We start from the raw sequence: 17821 nt of genomic DNA on the forward strand, positions 1-17821 counted from the left end.
CAATCGATGCTGCTTGGCACACGCGCGCATGCACGCACACACACACACACACACACACACACACACACACACACACACACACACACACACACACACACACACACACACACACACACACACACACACAGCTATATGTATGCTCTGCTGTGTGTTAATAGCTCTACTGGGTTAACACAGCAGAACACAGAGAGAGCCCCGCCCAGTCTACAGGGAAGAAGTGTTGAGAAAGTCATTTGCTGTTAGACACGCTTCTAATCACACCGCACTTCTGTTACAGCGATGTGGCAGGATTGACAAGATTGACAGGGTTGACAGGGTTGACAGGGTTGGAGTGTGAGTGAATGTTTCAAGTTCAAGGGGGATGATAAGGGGAATTTTAATTTAGTGAGCACGTTGTTTTTCTGAATTGATTTGCGTGTGAATATGAAAAGGGAGTAATTGTCCCCCTGCAGAGTGTGTCATCACAATTAGCAACAGTTAGTCACAGTGGAAGATGAGCATGGAGCCACACTTATATAGGGCCAATGATGGTTCCTCTGGCTCTTTAATGATAATGGTGCTGTGTGTGTGTGTGTGTGTGTGTGTGTGTGTGTGTGTGTGTGTGTGTGTGTGTGTGTGTGTGTGTGTGTGTGTGTGTGTGTGTGTGTGTGTGTGTGTGTGTGTGTGTGTGTGTGTGTGTGTGTGTGTGTGTGTGCAAGCAAGCAAGCTGTGTTCTATATAGTATATATAGTGTATGTTTAGTGTTTGCCTATATGTGTCTGTTTGTGCAGTGCAACCCACATACAGCATGTCTGGTAGCATGTCTGGTAATTCTACACTCCCAGACAGACACCATTGCTGGTGCATATGAACCAACCAACCCTGATGGCTGCAGCCAATGCTAATTCCCCTCCTCTCCCCTCCTCAGCTCTGCTGTGCTCAGCTCGACACCTCACAACACCCGCTAGACTCCCCTCCTAGTCCTCCTCACAGGGATTTGTTTGGGGGTGGGGGGCTGGCTTTACAAAAACGGCCCTCTTAATCCTGTACAATGAATGAAGCTCTTACAGATGAGCCAGTAGCCAGTGACATCTGCTGTGTGGATCTTCTCTGGGTGTCATGCTAGACCTAAGCCGAAAAGCAGATCCTCTTTCTCTCCCCTTCTCCTCCGCTGGCTACATTCTGGAATCTCGCGTTGACTGATGCCAAGGAAACCCTCTGTGGGTAGTAGTTCTCTGTAATCACTATGGCAGACACAGCCTGCATATGTTTTCCATGCCCTGACTTGAAGGAAGCCTTTAGAAAAAAACATGTGTTCTGCAGTGTTGTTCTCTGGCTGTGTTCTGCAGTGTTGTTCTCTGGCTGTGTTCTGCAGTGTTGTTCTCTGGCTGTGTTCTGCAGTGTTGTTCTCTGGCTGTGTTCTGCAGTGTTGTTCTCTGGCTGTGTTCTGCAGTGTTGTTCTCTGGCTGTGTTCTGCAGTGTTGTTCTCTGGCCGTGTTCTGCAGTGTTGTTCTCTGGCCGTGTTCTGCAGTGTTGTTCTCTGGCTGTGTTCTGCAGTGTTGTTCTCTGGCTGTGTTCTGCAGTGTTGTTCTCTGGCTGTGTTCTGCAGTGTTGTTCTCTGGCTGTGTTCTGCAGTGTTGTTCTCTGGCTGTGTTCTGCAGTGTTGTTCTCTGGCCGTGTTCTGCAGTGTTGTTCTCTGGCTGTGTTCTGCAGTGTTGTTCTCTGGCCGTGTTCTGCAGTGTTGTTCTCTGGCTGTGTTCTGCAGTGTTGTTCTCTGGCTGTGTTCTGCAGTGTTGTTCTCTGGCTGTGTTCTGCAGTGTTGTTCTCTGGCTGTGTTCTGCAGTGTTGTTCTCTGGCCGTGTTCTGCAGTGTTGTTCTCTGGCTGTGTTCTGCAGTGTTGTTCTCTGGCTGTGTTCTGCAGTGTTGTTCTCTGGCTGTGTTCTGCAGTGTTGTTCTCTGGCTGTGTTCTGCAGTGTTGTTCTCTGACTGTGTTCTGCAGTGTGGGGGACGGTTCACAGGCCTGCGTCATCACAAGTTGGAAACTATTGTCAATGCTTTGTTGAGTCATAATCATTTGGTGCAAAGACATCCAGGCTATTTGAATCTGTATGCTGTGTGATTCACATATCTCCTAACCAGCCCTGGCGTTTATGTTTTAACGAGCAAAGTAACAGTATGCCTTGTTAACGTTTCCTCTGACAGTGTGTGTTGTTGTGTATATGGAGGGGGTAGTAGCAGTTGTAATACAATGCTGCTCTCTGGTTCATACACAATGCCCACTCTCATAAACACAGAGGAGAGTTCAACGGCCTCACCTGCCTCTGACAGATCCAGGTGTAAATGAAGAGGAGCGTCCATCTCATTACATTCCCCTTACAAAGCTCTCTCTCTCTCTCTCTCTCTCTCTCTCTCTCTCTCTCTCTCTCTCTCTCTCTCTCTCTCTCTCTCTCTCTCTCTCTCTCTCTCTCTCTCTCTCTCTCTCTCTCTCTCTCTCTCTCTCTCTCTCTCTCTCTCTCTCTCTCTCGCTCTATCTCTCGCTCTATCTTTTGGGCTGACGTGGGATGAGTCACAACACTCCAAATGGCCTCAGCTGCTGTCAGTCCCAAGTAGAACCCCCTCAGATCGTTGTGGATGGGCTGACGATGTCAACATGGAGTGTGATTTGTCAGAATTCTCTGAATCACACCTCTCCTCCAGTGACAGAAACATGCCAGGGCGGGTGACAGAAGGTAACAGGACAGTGTGTGTTGAACTCCAGGAACAACAGGCTGGAGATAAAGAGCTATCACTGTCCTGCCTGCCTGCCTGCCTGTCTGCCTGTCTGCCTGCCTGCCTGTCATCATAGGGCCTCAGCTTATCTAGGCCCAGTAGTCTGCATGGCTCCAATACTCCACAGCTAATGTGTTTCTCACTATCTCTAGTCAGTCCCCATCCTGGGTCTTTTTCATTTGGTTCACTACATTGTCTTTCTCTCTCCCTCTCTCTTTTCTCTCCCCACCACCGGATCAACTAATTGCTATTATAGATAACAATAACAATGTTGGTAATAATGTCCACAATAAAAAAGATGATGCTGTGGGATTACGGCAATCATTGTAATCAGAGGGAGAGGGGCTGCAGCTGGATAGAGATCATACTGAGAGAGAGAGAGAGAGAGAGAGAGAGAGAGAGAGAGAGAGAGAGAGAGAGAGAGAGAGAGAGAGAGAGAGAGAGAGAGAGAGAGAGAGAGAGAGAGAGAGAGAGAGAGAGAGAGAGAGAGAGAGAGAGAGAGAGAGAGAGAGAGAGAGAGAGAGAGAGAGAGAGAGAGAGAGAGAGAGAGAGAGAGAGAGAGAGAGAGACACAAAGAGAGCGAGACAGAGGTTACAGAAGACGAAAGGGAGGGATAGGAAAGAGAGGGAGGGAGAAAGGGGGGAAGGATGTTGTTGCCTTAATTGCTACTCCGATTAAGCAGTGTGTTCTTTCTCCCACCACCCCTGTTATTAGAGGGGGGGTGCTCCAATCAGAGAGAGCCAGGCATGAGCCGCGCTGTCATATTTATACTGAACAAGAATATAAACGCAACATGTAAAGTGTTGGTCCCATGTTTCATGAGCTGAAATAAAAGATCCCAGAAATGTCTCATACGCATTTCTCAATAATGTTGTGCATCAATTTGTTCACATCCCTGTAAGTGAGCATTTCTCCTTTGCCAAGATAATCCATCCACCTGACAGGTGTGGCATATCAAGAAGCTGATTAAACATCATTACACAACTGCACCTTGTGTTGTGGACAATAAAAGGACACTCTAAAATGTGCACAGATGTTTCAAGTTTTGAGGGAGCGTAGCAATTGGCATGCTGACTGCAGGAATGTCCACCAGAGCTGTTGCCACCCGGACAGCTGATGAAACTGTGGGTTTGCACAACCGAAGAATTTCAGCACAAACTGTCAGAAACCGTCTCAGGGAAGCTCATCTGTGTGCTCATCATCCTCACCAGGGTCTCGACCTGACTGCAGTTCGGCATCCTAAACGACACCAGAGGGAAAATGCTCATCTTCAATGGCCACTGGCATGCTGGAGAAGTGTGCTCTTCATGGATGAATCCTGTTTTCATCTGTACCGGGCAGATGGCAGACAGCGTGTATGGCGTCGTGTGGGCGAGCGGTTTGCTGATGTCAACGTTGTGATCGATGGCAATTTGAATGCACAGAGATACCGTGATGAGATCCAGAGGCACATTGTCTTGCCATTCATCCACCGCCATCACCTCACGTTTCAGCATGATAATGCTAATGATCTTTACACAATTCCTGGAAGCTGAACATGTCCCAGTTCTTCCATGGCCTGTATACTCACCAGACATGTTTGAGCAGGCAGAGGGTTGCTCTGTTTCGACATGTCCGACAGCGTGTTCCAGTTCCCGCCAATATCCAGAAACTTCGCCCAGCCATTGAAGAGAGTGGGACATCATTCCTCAGGCCACAATCAACAGCCTGATCAAGTCTATGTGAAGGAGATGTTTCGCACTGCATGAGGCAAATTGTGGTCACACCAGATACTGGCTGGTTTTCTGATCCACGCCCCTACCTTTTATTAAGGTATCTGTGACCAACAGATGAATATCTGTCACGCCCTGACCTTAGTTCCTTTTTTATGTCTCTATTTTGGTTTGGTCAGGGTGTGAGTTGGGGTGGGCATTCTATGTTTTGTGTTCTATGTTTTCTATTTCTGTGTGTTTGGCCGGGTGTGGTTCTCAATCAGAGGCAGCTGTCTATCGTTGTCTCTGATTGAGTACCATACTTAGGTAGCCTTTTCCACCTGTGTTTTGTGTGTAGTTGTTTTCTGTTTTGTGTTGCTGCACCTGGCAGGACTGTTTCGTTTCGGTCATTCCCTTTGTTATTTTGTTTAGTGTTCTGTTTTAATAAATTAACATGAACACTTACCACGCTGCGCTTTGGTCCGATGATTCCTCATCTTCAGACGACGAACGTTACAATATCTGTATTCCCAGTCATGTGAAATCAATAGATTAGGGCCTAATTTATTTATTTCAATTGACTGATTTCCTTATATGAACTCAGTAAAATCTTTGAAATGGTTACATGTTGCATTTATATTTTTGTTCAGTGTATCAATGTCAGACCAGGCCGGGGGAGGCAGAGCCTGGGGGAGGGGGGCCGAGCCAGAGAACCTCTGCCCAAGCCCCAGAGCATGTCTGCTGGCTGGCTGAGCACCGCAACTCCCAGGGCTGGGTTGGCCTGCTAATCTGTACTGTAGCATGGTGAGAGCTGTAGGGGAACCGAGTGGGGGTGCAAACCAGAGATAGCATATCGCTTCACACACACTCCACTGTGCTGCACCCTCTATCCACACACACTCTCCCAATCGCCATTAGCATGGCATCTCTGCCAGAGAGAGCCTTTGAATGAACTAGAGACAAAGCTCTGCTGTGTGTTGCAGCCCTTCCTTCCTGTTCTGATCTCCTACTTCCTGCTTCCACTGAGTCATCTTTGAAGTTGCTCTGCTTAAGCCTCTGCCATGCCCTCTCATGGCTTATTTTCTTCTTCCGTCTTGATGGAATGATTTCTGTCCTGCCTTTTCTTAAGCCGCAGAGTTAAACTGCCACAAGTTAAGCCTCGAGATCATAATACCCATCAAAGCACTTTTCAAATGGCTATTGACCAAACGTCTGGTGCTGTATGGTGGTTGTAGATTATAGAGGACTAGAGTCTCTTGGCTTGTGCTCAAAGCGTTCTGGGCTGTTGGACCACATTGTCTCCCTCCATCAAAGTCACTGCACAGTAATCAATGATGACTCTGCAGAGTTTAGCCTGTGTGTTAGAGTTTGGGCCTGGGTTGGGTTCCTCTTAACAGCCAACACAGTGAGGCAAGAGGCTGACGCAGCACATTCTCAACCCAATCAGTTATCTGTGTGTGAAGAAGAAGTACAGAGAATCAACTGACTGAGGGAAAGTCTTATCAGTCATCAGAGCTTCAGAGACAGGGACACGTTTGGTTTTTTGTCTCATGTTCTGTGTGTACTGAGTGAGGGACGTACTTGGGGAAGAATGTGATAAGCTATGTCTTGAGAGTTGGCTGTCATGCAGGGGTGAAAGTAAGCCGGGATGGTCCGGTACGGACATAGTGGGGTTACTGCGTACCGGTAAAGCGTGAGACTATCACAATAATTAACACAAACTGACAAGAAGACTATAGGCCTTTACAACAATATTTATCATTACCGCATGTCAGCTGCATTAAAATATGCTAATTCATCTGAAAACAGGCGGTATACCCTCCAAATTGCGTTGTGGTTCGACGAAAACACTAACATTTAAAGGCGGAGATAAGTGGTCGAGACATGCACGTACAGCAGTGGATGCATCAATTCAGGCTACAAGTGTAGTAGGCCTAATGGCAATCACCAAAAGTCATTACACTTTTAGGTTTTTTGTAACAGATGTCTCTTTCCATTCATCAAATTGCGGGTGCACCAGTGCACTGTTTGGATGCTGGAATTATTTTGTGAGTGGATAAATGTGCAAAGGAGCACTTTTGAAGTGATTCATTGACAATCAAATGAAAACATCATGACTGGTTGTGTTAATACCACATTAAAAGGTAATACATGATAAAAGTTATATGACAAATCTGTACTATGCCTACTAGGCCCATGGAGATACTACATTAATAGTGATCCTACTAGGCCCATGGAGATACTACATTAATAGTGATCCTACTAGGACCATGGAGATACTACATTAATAGTGATCCTACTAGGACCATGGAGATACTACATTAATAGTGATCCTACTAGGACCATGGAGATACTACATTAATAGGGATCCTACTAGGACCATGGAGATACTACATTAATAGTGATCCTACTAGGACCATGGAGATACTACATTAATAGGGATCCTACTAGGACCATGGAGATACTACATTAATAGTGATCCTACTAGGCCCATGGAGATACTACATTAATAGGGATCCTACTAGGACCATGGAGATACTACATTAATAGTGATCCTACTAGGACCATGGAGATACTACATTAATAGTGATCCTACTAGGCCCATGGAGATACTACATTAATAGTGATCCTACTAGGCCCATGGAGATACTACATTAATAGTGATCCTACTAGGCCCATGGAGATACTACATTAATAGGGATCCTACTAGGACCATGGAGATACTACATTAATAGTGATCCTACTAGGCCCATGGAGATACTACATTAATAGGGATCCTACATGTGATTCTATGATTAGACCTATGCATTTTTTTCGCTCCTGTACTGGTAAGAAATGAAATCTACTTTCACCCCTGATTGTACGTGACTGCATTATTTAGCATAGATGAATATAATCTTTGTCATTAGTTCCTTAGTTCATTCTTCATTTACTTTACGTTCGTATTCTTATCTTTTACTATATCTGTAACATCTGCTTCCAGCTCAACTCTCAAACACATAGATCCCCTGAACGCAGCTCACTCTCCAGATCCCAATCACCTGAATTCTGATCACCTGTTCACACACCTGTATGTCATTATCACACACTATTTAGTTCAGTTCTTTGCACCCCATCATTATGAGGTATTGTTTGTTTTATGTGACACTTCTTTTGGAGCGCTGGTTTGTCCCGTGTATGATAGTTTTGGCATACTCACTAATGACTCCTTTTGCCTATTCCTTGCCTGTACTTTAGCCAATCAGATTTCCTGTTATCAACTGATTGCCTGATCTCCCGGACTACGTTACTAGCCTTTTCCCTGCCTGTACTGTTTCCCTTTTGGCCTCCCTGTGTATGACCTTCTGCCTGTCCCTGGACCCAGCTACCTGCCTCCTCCTGTGTATGACCTTCTGCCTGTCCCTGGACCCAGCTACCTGCCTCCTCCTGTGTATGACCTTCTGCCTGTCCCTGGACCCAGCTACCTGCCTCCTCCTGTGTATGACCTTCTGCCTGTCCCTGGACCCAGCTACCTGCCTCCTCCTGTGTATGACCTTCTGCCTGTCCCTGGACCCAGCTACCTGCCTCCTCCTGTGTATGACCTTCTGCCTGTCCCTGGACCCAGCTACCTGCCTCCTCCTGTGTATGACCTTCTGCCTGTCCCTGGACCCAGCTACCTGCCTCCTCCTGTGTATGACCTTCTGCCTGTCCCTGGACCCAGCTACCTGCCTCCTCCTGTGTATGACCTTCTGCCTGTCCCTGGACCCAGCTACCTGCCTCCTCCTGTGTATGACCTTCTGCCTGTCCCTGGACCCAGCTACCTGCCTCCTCCTGTGTATGACCTTCTGCCTGTCCCTGGACCCAGCTACCTGCCTCCTCCTGTGTATGACCTTCTGCCTGTCCCTGGACCCAGCTACCTGCCTCCTCCTGTGTATGACCTTCTGCCTGTCCCTGGACCCAGCTACCTGCCTCCTCCTGTGTATGACCTTCTGCCTGTCCCTGGACCCAGCTACCTGCCTCCTCCTGTGTATGACCTTCTGCCTGTCCCTGGACCCAGCTACCTGCCTCCTCCTGTGTATGACCTTCTGCCTGTCCCTGGACCCAGCTACCTGCCTCCTCCTGTGTATGACCTTCTGCCTGTCCCTGGACCCAGCTACCTGCCTCCTCCTGTGGTCCTTTACAATAAACAGCTGTTGTGCCCTGCGCTTGAACCCAGCTCTCTGTCTCCCATCGTGTTCATTACAATATCTTGTTGTTGCATTGTCGAGTAGGAACCTGCAAGTAAGCATTTTGTTGGACAACTAAAACACCTTGTAACTTAGTCCACTCTCCTACCAGTGTGGGCATTGGGGACAATACATACAAATTTGAAACTTAGTCCACTCTCCTACCAGTGTGGGCATTGGGGACAATACATACAAATTTGAAACTTAGTCCACTCTCCTACCAGTGTGGGCATTGGGGACAATACATACAACCTTGAAACTTAGTCCACTCTCCTACCAGTGTGGGCATTGGGGACAATACATACAACCTTGAAACTTAGTCCACTCTCCTACCAGTGTGGGCATTGGGGACAATACATACAAGTACTTCTGCGAGCTCCGAATGAGTCAATGGTGGCTGGTTGATTGAAATGGATACGTGGGGTGATCTCCTGTAGGAGAATGACCTCCCCTCCTTCAATGAAACAGAGATTGAAAGATGCACTTTCAAACTTCTGTATCATTTCAGCCAGGAGTTTTGAAAGTGGTGCTCGCGAGCCAAAAGTGGTCCCCTGTTTTTTGTGTCCTACGTCATCCATTTCGTGTGATATGTTATAGCTTTTGCCATTTGTATGATATTATATGAATTTAGAAATGTGTGCGATATGCTATGAATTTGTTGTGCTTAAGATCCCAGAGTGTATCTTTTAAATTAGTGCCCACTTCACTGTAACTGTAAACTATTGCTAGCCATTAGCGCCCATGAGTGTGACTAAAGTAGACTCTCTGGACTCCTGTCAAAGTACCCTGGGGGGAGTGGTACCCATCGTTAGACCAGGGAGGTAGAGCGGGACGAGAAGGGATGATACATCCATCTGTTGTAGTCCATCGCTCCTCAGTAGAGGACACACACCTGACATTGTGACTCTCTCTAAACGGCACACTATCTGTGTGCATGAACAATAATACTCCAGGACCTGGCTGCCTGATAGGGATGGAATTTAGGCTTACGGGTGTTTTTAATGATGCGTCTTTCCTACGACGGCCGAAGACGTAACATGTTTCCCAAAACACCACACAGAGAGAATGGTCGCTGAGTGCGTCGTTGGAGCATGCGTCCATACTGATAGGATCGAAAGAAAGGGAGCGATTTGCTCTCAGATCAGCTTTCTCCATTCAAATCTTGCCTTGACATTATAATTATTTCACAATACTGATGTCGGATCAGCTCCTAGATAGATATTACCGACTATGGTTGCAAATATTGAGACGGCTTATTCTAATGCTTACCCAATAAATAATGCATTAGATCACTGATTTGGCACATCATTGCGCACGGCTACACATCATGAAATATATTGAGACAAATCCCAGACAGTAGGCTACAAGTAACAAAATAGAACTCAACTGATTGAACATGAAATGTTTTTCAACATGATTAAAATAGGCCTATAGTCTGCTGTTTATATTTTAATGCAGTCATCTCGGTTTTCATTTGAAACATATTTTTATATGTAACCTGTTTGTATCAAATCAAACTTTGTATTCATAGTCAACTTTGTTCTGAAGTTACCGGCGGTCACAGAGATTCAGATAAACCATGTGATTCTGTGTTTAGCGAAGATATTCTATGTATAAAGTGACGTGGGAGGGCAAAAAATCATGTAAGGACACACGTAGCTGTTCTATGAGGGGTCTGAGAGGCAGGCGTACGATTGCGAGCGTTTTCAAGAGCAACGCTAATAACGGTTGTTTTTGGGGAACAGCTTGAAGGGTTAACGATGCTCCTGTGAAGGTTTTAATGATGAACTTAGCCTTGAGATGCTTTTAGGAAACCGGGCCCTGATCAATGCTTGCTCACTCCCTGCATAAACATCCAGAGATAACTCACACATGCTTTCGTACCGTATACATGAACTGACTCATATGTTTGCGGTTAATTCTCAGTGCTAATAGGCTGCCACATGAGCAGCCCTGCCCAGATACAGTGGGGCTGGCCGGTCTGAGTGGCTCGAAGTAGAGCAGCACTAACTAGGGGAGTGACTGTGTTGAGGGGACAGATAGCGCAGGGAGGCAGGCGGGCGGAAGGGAGAGTGCAAATGCCACCCCAGATAAGGCCTGCTCTGTGATTATCCTCATTATTCCGACAGTTTTTTGGGGGCGCTGGGAAAAGGAGCTCCAGGCCAGGCTAGTTAGTCATATCCTACCCGCCCTCAGAGATTGGGATGGGGAGAGGAAGCGCTTACAAGGCAGGGTAGTGGAGAGGGGGTTGAAGGGGCAAAAAAGCCAAATTCAGCTTCCCCTGTCTGAATTGTTCCATCACATAGAGTCATACTGATATTCCTTTCCCACTGCAGCTGGATTTACATAGCCACACACACACAGAGAGAAAGAGAGACAAACAGAGAGAGAGAGAGAGAGAGAGAGAGAAAGAGAGAGAGAAAGAGAGAGACAAACACACAGAGAGAGAGAGACAAACACAGAGAGAGAGAGCGAGAGAGAGAGACAAACACATAGAGAGAGAGAGAGAGACAGAGACAGAGAGAGAGAGACACACAGAGAGAGAGACAAACACAGAGAGAGAGAGAGAGACAAACACAGAGAGAGAGAGAGACAAACACACAGAGAGAGAGAGACACAGAGAGAGAGAGACACACAGAGAGAGAGACAAACACACAGAGAGAGAGAGAGAGACAAACACAGAGAGAGAGAGAGAAACACACAGAGAGAGAGAGAGAGACAAACACAGAGAGAGAGAGAGAGAGACAAACACAGAGAGAGAGAGAGAGAGAGAGAGAGAGAGAGAGAGAGAGAGAGAGAGAGAGAGAGAGAGAGAGAGAGAGAGAAACACACACACTGGAGTAGGGCTTCACGCTGTTTAATTATTCATGTGAATAAAGTGCTTTCTGCTTTTACTGCTCTTCCCTTCTTCTTCTGTGGTGGTAGTTACATTCCCATGTTTAAAGAGAGAGACATACTCATGAAAATGATAATATGATGTTGTATGAAAATATTCAAAAGATACCTTCTCTCGTAAGGTTACCTCAAAAACACGTTCTTTGTTATATTCATTCCCTAGTCTTCCTTCTCTCCTCCTCGTCCGTCCTTGCATGTATGTATGTGTGTAGTAGTGTGTCCTTGTGATGTTTTTGCGAAGTAACTCGCTGGTAATGTGAATTTTAATGCAAGGTTAAACAATTCTTTCACAATCCAATAAGTGTCATCTGTGTGGTGGAGGCTGAAGCGCTCCAATACAGAAAATGTAAATTCAATTAATCAACAAGCAATCTTACTGTAATTCCTGAAGAGATAGAGAAAGGAAAGGAAGCGATGTCCTATCAAAGCCGTGGCATAAAAAAATGACTGTATGTAAAAATTCCTTTTTGTGTTGTCTGTCAAGGGAAAGATAAACGTGAATATTAATGAAAGTGCTCAAAAACATTTTGTCTATGGTATTTTTTTCTCCTTTTCTTTAGAAAACGCAATTTTTCCCCCTATCTGTGTGTCCCCTGCCATTTTGAGTGCTAAAGACAGGATTTAGTTTATCACGCTCGGCTGAAGGCCGTGTGCGAGTCAAAACGCATTAGCCTGAGCACTTTTGTCAGGCTAAAAGAAATACACTCAGTGAGCTTGTTGGCCCGCTTATATTCCTTTTCTGTTCTTCATTTCTGGAGCAGCTTTTTTTCTGTGAATCTTTAAGAGAAAGGGCCAACAATGTAGATGTATTTCTTTACAATCTTCCTGTCAAATAAATAGCGTAGTATTAGTTGTATTTTTCTAAACCTATCTCTTCAATTTGAGTGTGTTTGTGGGTGCGTGTGTGTGTGTGAACTATGTGTGCCCGTGATGGCGACTGCCCTTCACAGTGGCTTCATGTGCAGCAGGGATGGAGGGGGGACATGTGTCCTGGAGGGCAGGGTGACAGGGAGCAGTTTGGTACATGGTGGGGGATAAAGGGGGCCGCTGGTGGAGGCTAGGGGGGTTGGGGGAGTCAGGGAGGCTCACACACACACACACACACACACACACACACACACACACACACACACACACACACACACACACACACACACACACACACACACACACACACATACACACACACACACACACACACACACACACACACACACACACACACACACTGAGCAGAGCGTAGCGCAGCAAAGTGCGGTAGAGGCGAGTCATTAATATTCTGTCTGGACTCATTGTCTTTCCATGCTGACATTTACATTTAGATTGTTTATTTTACAGCGGGGGGCGTTAATGAACATGCTTCTGTTCTGTTGTTCCCCAATGGCTGTGATTACCACCACCACACTAAGATAATGAGACTGGAGGAGCTGGGGCTGGGACTAGGGCTGGGGCTGGTACTAGGGCTAGAGCTGGGACTAGGGCTGGGGCTGGTACTAGGGCTAGAGCTGGGACTAGGGCTAGAGCTGGGGGTGGGACTAGGGCTGGGGCTGGGGGTGGGACTAGGGCTGGAGCTGGGACTAGGGCTAGAGCTGGGGATGGGGCTTGTGTATGGGGCTGCATGGGATTGAGACTAGGGCTGGGGTATAGGGGTTGTGGTATAGGGTCTGGGGCTGGGGTATAGGGACTGGGCCTGGGGTATAGGGACTGGGCCTGGGGTATAGGGACTGGGGATGGCGTATAGGGACTGGGGTATAGGGACTGGGGCTGGGGTATAGGGACTGGGGCTGGGGTATAGGGACGGTGGCTGGGGTATAGGGTCTGGGGTATAGGGACTGGGGCTGGGGTATAGGGACTGGGGCTGGGATATAGGGACTGGGGTATAGGGACTGGAGCTGGGGTATAGGGTCTGGGGCTGGGGTATAGGGTCTGGGGCTGGGGTATCAAATCAAAGGACGTTTTATTTGTCACATGCTCCGAATACAACAGGTCTACAAGCCCTTCACCAACAATGCAGTTTTAAGAAAATCCTCCCCAAAAAGTAAGAGATAACAAATAATTAAAGAGCAGCAGTAAATAACAATAGCAGAGCTATATACAGGGGATACCGGTTCAGAGTCAATGTGTCAATGTGCGGGGGCACCGGTGTCGAGGTAATTATGTACATGTAGGTAGAGTTATTAAAGTGGCTATGCATAGATAATAACAGAGAGTAGCAGCAGTGTAGGGGGAAAGGGTGGGGGTGTGGTTGGCGGGGGAAATGCAAATAGTCTGGGTAGCCATTTGATTAGCTGTTCAGGAGTCTTATGGTTTGGGGATAGAAGCTGTTTAGAAGCCTCTTGGACCTAGACTTGGCGCTCCGGTACCGCTTGCCGTGCAGTAGCAGAGAAAACAGTCTGTGACTAGGGTGGCTGGAGTCTTTGAAAATATTAGGGCCTTCCTCTGACACCGCCTGGTATAGAGGTCCTGGATGGCAAGAAGCTTGGCCCCAGTGATGTACTGGGCCGTACGCACTACCCTCTGTAGTGCCTTGCGGTCAGAGGCCAAGCAGTTGCCATACCAGGCGGTGATGCAACCTGTCAGGATGCTCTCGATGGTGCAGCTGTAAAACCTTTTGAGGATGTGATAGAGGCTGGGGTATAGGGTCCGGGGCTGGGGTATAGGGGCTGGGGTATAGGAACTGAGGCTGGGGTATAGGAACTGGGGCTGGGGTATAGGGACTGGGGCTGGGGTATAGGAACTGGGGCTGTGGTATAGGAACTGGGGCTGGGGTATAGGGACTGGGGCTGGGGTATACGGGCTGGGGTATAGGGACTGGGGCTGGGGTATAAGGACTGGGGTTGTAGTATAAGAACTGGGGTTTGGGGACTTGGGCTGGGGTATATGGGCTGGGGTATACGGGCTGGGGTGTAGGGACTGGGGTTTACGGGCTGGGGTATAGGAACTGGGGCTGGGGTATAGGAACTGGGGTATAGGGACTGGGGCTGGGGTATAGGGTCTGGGGCTGGGGTATAGGGATCGGGGCTGGGGTATAGGGGCTGGGGTATAGGGTCTGGGGCTTGGGTATAGAGGCTGGGGCATAGGGACTGGGTATAGGGACTGGGGCTGGGGATGGGGTATAGGGGCTGGGGATGGGGTATAGTGGCTGAGGTATAGGGACAGGGGCTGGGGTATAGGGACTGGGGTATAGGGGCTGGGGGATAGGGACTGAGGCTGGGGTATAGGGGCTGGGGTATAGGGGCTGGTGTATAGGGACTGGGGCTGGAGTATAGGGGCTAGGGTATAGGGACTGGGGCTGGGGTATAGGGACTGGGGCTGGGGTATAGGGACTGGGGCTGGGGTATAGGGACTGGGGCTGGGGTATAAGGGCTTGGGTATAGGGGCTGGGGTATAGGGGCTTGGGTATAGGGACTGGGGTTGGGGTATAAGGGCTTGGGTATAGGGGCTGGGGTATAGGGGCTTGGGTATAGGGACTGGGGTATAGGGACTGGGGCTGAGGTATAGGGGCTGGGGTATAAGGGCTTGGGTATAGGGGCTAGGGTATAGGAGCTTGGGTATAGGGACTGGGGCTAAGGTATAGGGGCTGGGGTATAGGGACTGGGGCTGCGTGGTGAGCATTAGTGTGTGGCGCTATAGTGGCAGGGAAAGGCAAAAGGCTGTCTGTGGGTGGATGTTCTTTTTACCCTCTGTGCATATGGGAGGGTAAGGGCCCTATTTTATGGCCACAGCAGAATGCCATGGATGCATTGAAGATTAGGCTAATACCCCCCTAGCACTGCTATTCTCTCTGATCAGTCCAGGGCTGCTTACCCTTTAGCCCACCACTGATACTCCACAATGCAATGATGTTAAACCTATGGTTCACTCACAGCAGTGCTGCAGGGTCCATACAACTAGAAATTAAACTGAGGTAAAATGGTGACAAAGTCACTATTATGCTACATGTATCATGGGAGTCGCTGTATGCTGGAATCTATATTTTGTGAGACATTCTGGGCTGGCTGGCGAGCAGTGTGGATGTAAAAGTGATTTAATGATGTCTGTTCTAATGCATTCTCCTCACTCCACTCTCCCAGATTAAATGAGTTAGGCCCAGCTAGGCTCCACGCTAGCCTGTCTGTTCACAGCACTGTAGAAGCACTCTTCCACATTCCAAAGTGGAAGGGTTTATTGAAGCTGGCCAGGAGTCAGAGCCTCTCAGTGGGTCTTCTGCCACTCAGGCCAACACGACAGAGTTTTTACGCAAACACAGACGGAGGGTTGAACGTCTTTTTCGTCTAACTAACCTTGCCAACTTTTTGTATGAATACAAATGTGAACGGTTCTGGAAATGAAATCCTCTAAATCGACTGTATAGTCACAGACATAGGTCGCGTGTGTATTTACGGAAGCCCGGGGTTTCTTTAAACTCACAGCCGAGCGCCACAGCTCACATCACAACATGTTTCACATCACAGGAGAAGAAAAGGAAATGATGTGTTTGAGGTCATGAAAATGTCCCCTCCCTCTGCAGCGGGGAGTTAGAGCGGCCATGCGGTTAATATTATCATGGAGCCACATAGTGCAGAGGACAGGAGCACATATACATGCACCAGCTTTGTCCTTTCAAGTAGAGATGGCCTATCCTCTAGCTCTTTTCCCTAGCCCCTAATCTCTTCTATGTAGGTCTTGGTGTAGATTGGTGTACGCAAATTATGACTGTGACTGATAAAGGATTGATGGACGGACTGACAGAGAGACTGACTGGCAGAGAGACTGACTGGCAGAGAGACTGACTGACAGAGAGACTGACTGACAGAGAGACAGAGTGCCAGAAGACAGAGAGACTGACTTACAGAGAGACAGAGAGACTGACTGGCAGAGAGACAGAGTGACAGAGAGACAGACTGACAGAGAGACAGAGTGACAGAGACAGAGTCTGACTGGGAGAGAGACTGACCGACAGAGAGACAGAGTGACAGAGAGACTGACTGACAGAGAGACTGACAGACAGAGAGACTGACTGACAGAGAGACTGACAGACGTACAGACAGAGTGACAGAGAGACAGACAGATAGAGAGACAGACAGAGAGACAGAGAGACTGACTGACAGAGAGACTGACAGACTGACAGACAGAGCGACTGACAGACAGACAGTTCGGGAGTCTATGATGGGCGTGTGGATATGGTGCTGCAGTAGATTGCCTGGCGCTCGGTCTCCAGCTGGCTGTATCGGCATGCCTAGCTGCCATGGCAACGCACCCATGCGTGAGGACACAGCACAGGAAGGGCTTGGCTAGCTCCAGATGTTGGGCTCACTCCCCCACATTTATCCTAATCCACACACTGCCCTCCACAACATCAGGCCATCTGCAGTACACACACACACACACACACACACACACACACACACACACACACACACACACACACACACACACACACACACATACACATACACATACACACACACACACACACACACACACACACACACACACACACACACACACAAACGCTAACACACATTAGCTCAGCCAGGTGGCTCCGAGGCCCCAATGGGCTTCTTCCACCTCTGGCTTTGTCAGTTGATTGGAGAGATCGCAGCTGCTATAAAATCATGCATGAGATGAATGGGAATGTTTAAATGGGTCAGTGTATGTGCGCATGTTGCAAAAACCCCCAGGTGAATTTTCACTTTCTTTCTTTGTTTGCGATGGCAACGCTAGCTACTGTAATGCCTCTGCAGTCCTTACACACCAGATACACCAAAGTATCTCACAATGGCCAGTTATTGTGTGTATTGCATCAGTGGTGTGGAGACTGTAGGTGGATGGTAATGTGTTTGCGCCTGTGTGTGTGTGTGTGTGTGTGTGTGTGTGTGTGTGTGTGTGTGTGTGTGTGTGTGTGTGTGTGTGTGTGTGTGTGTGTGTGTGTGTGTGTGTGTGTGGTGTGTGATGGACTGTCTGTGTGTTTGACTAACAGAGACCCTCTCCATTGTTCCCTGTGTGTCCTACAGCCAAGCACGATGTCAACGGCAACAGGACCGTACCACCATTCCCCGAGGGACTGCAGATGGCTATGTTTGGTAGGTGATCCAAATGAGGAGAGGGAGGAGGAAGTTGGGGGCCGGGGGAGAGGAGAGGGGAAACAGGGGATAGGGGGACAGAGGGGAGGATGGCATACAGACAGTGTGGTATAATTAGTTCCCCCTCCCCTGATACTCTGTTAGGTTCAGAATAAGACGTTCAAAAACAAAATCAAAGGAGAGAGAGAGAGGATAGAGTAGGAGGAGGGGCTGTAGA

General features: G+C 48.0%; 1 protein-coding gene across 2 annotated transcripts in view; it reads left to right on the forward strand.

The window, feature by feature from the left end:
* Window positions 1-17821, forward strand: part of LOC120019761 (mitochondrial peptide methionine sulfoxide reductase-like) — an 87307-nt gene that overhangs the window by 29581 nt on the left and 39905 nt on the right. For both annotated transcript variants that reach the window (XM_038963197.1, XM_038963198.1), the window contains exon 2: window positions 17536-17604. In XM_038963197.1, the coding sequence (XP_038819125.1) occupies window positions 17536-17604 (69 nt within the window). The remainder of the gene's footprint in view (window positions 1-17535; window positions 17605-17821) is intronic.

Source organism: Salvelinus namaycush, chromosome 24, assembly GCF_016432855.1.
Source record: "Salvelinus namaycush isolate Seneca chromosome 24, SaNama_1.0, whole genome shotgun sequence".
Lineage (NCBI taxonomy): Eukaryota > Metazoa > Chordata > Actinopteri > Salmoniformes > Salmonidae > Salvelinus > Salvelinus namaycush.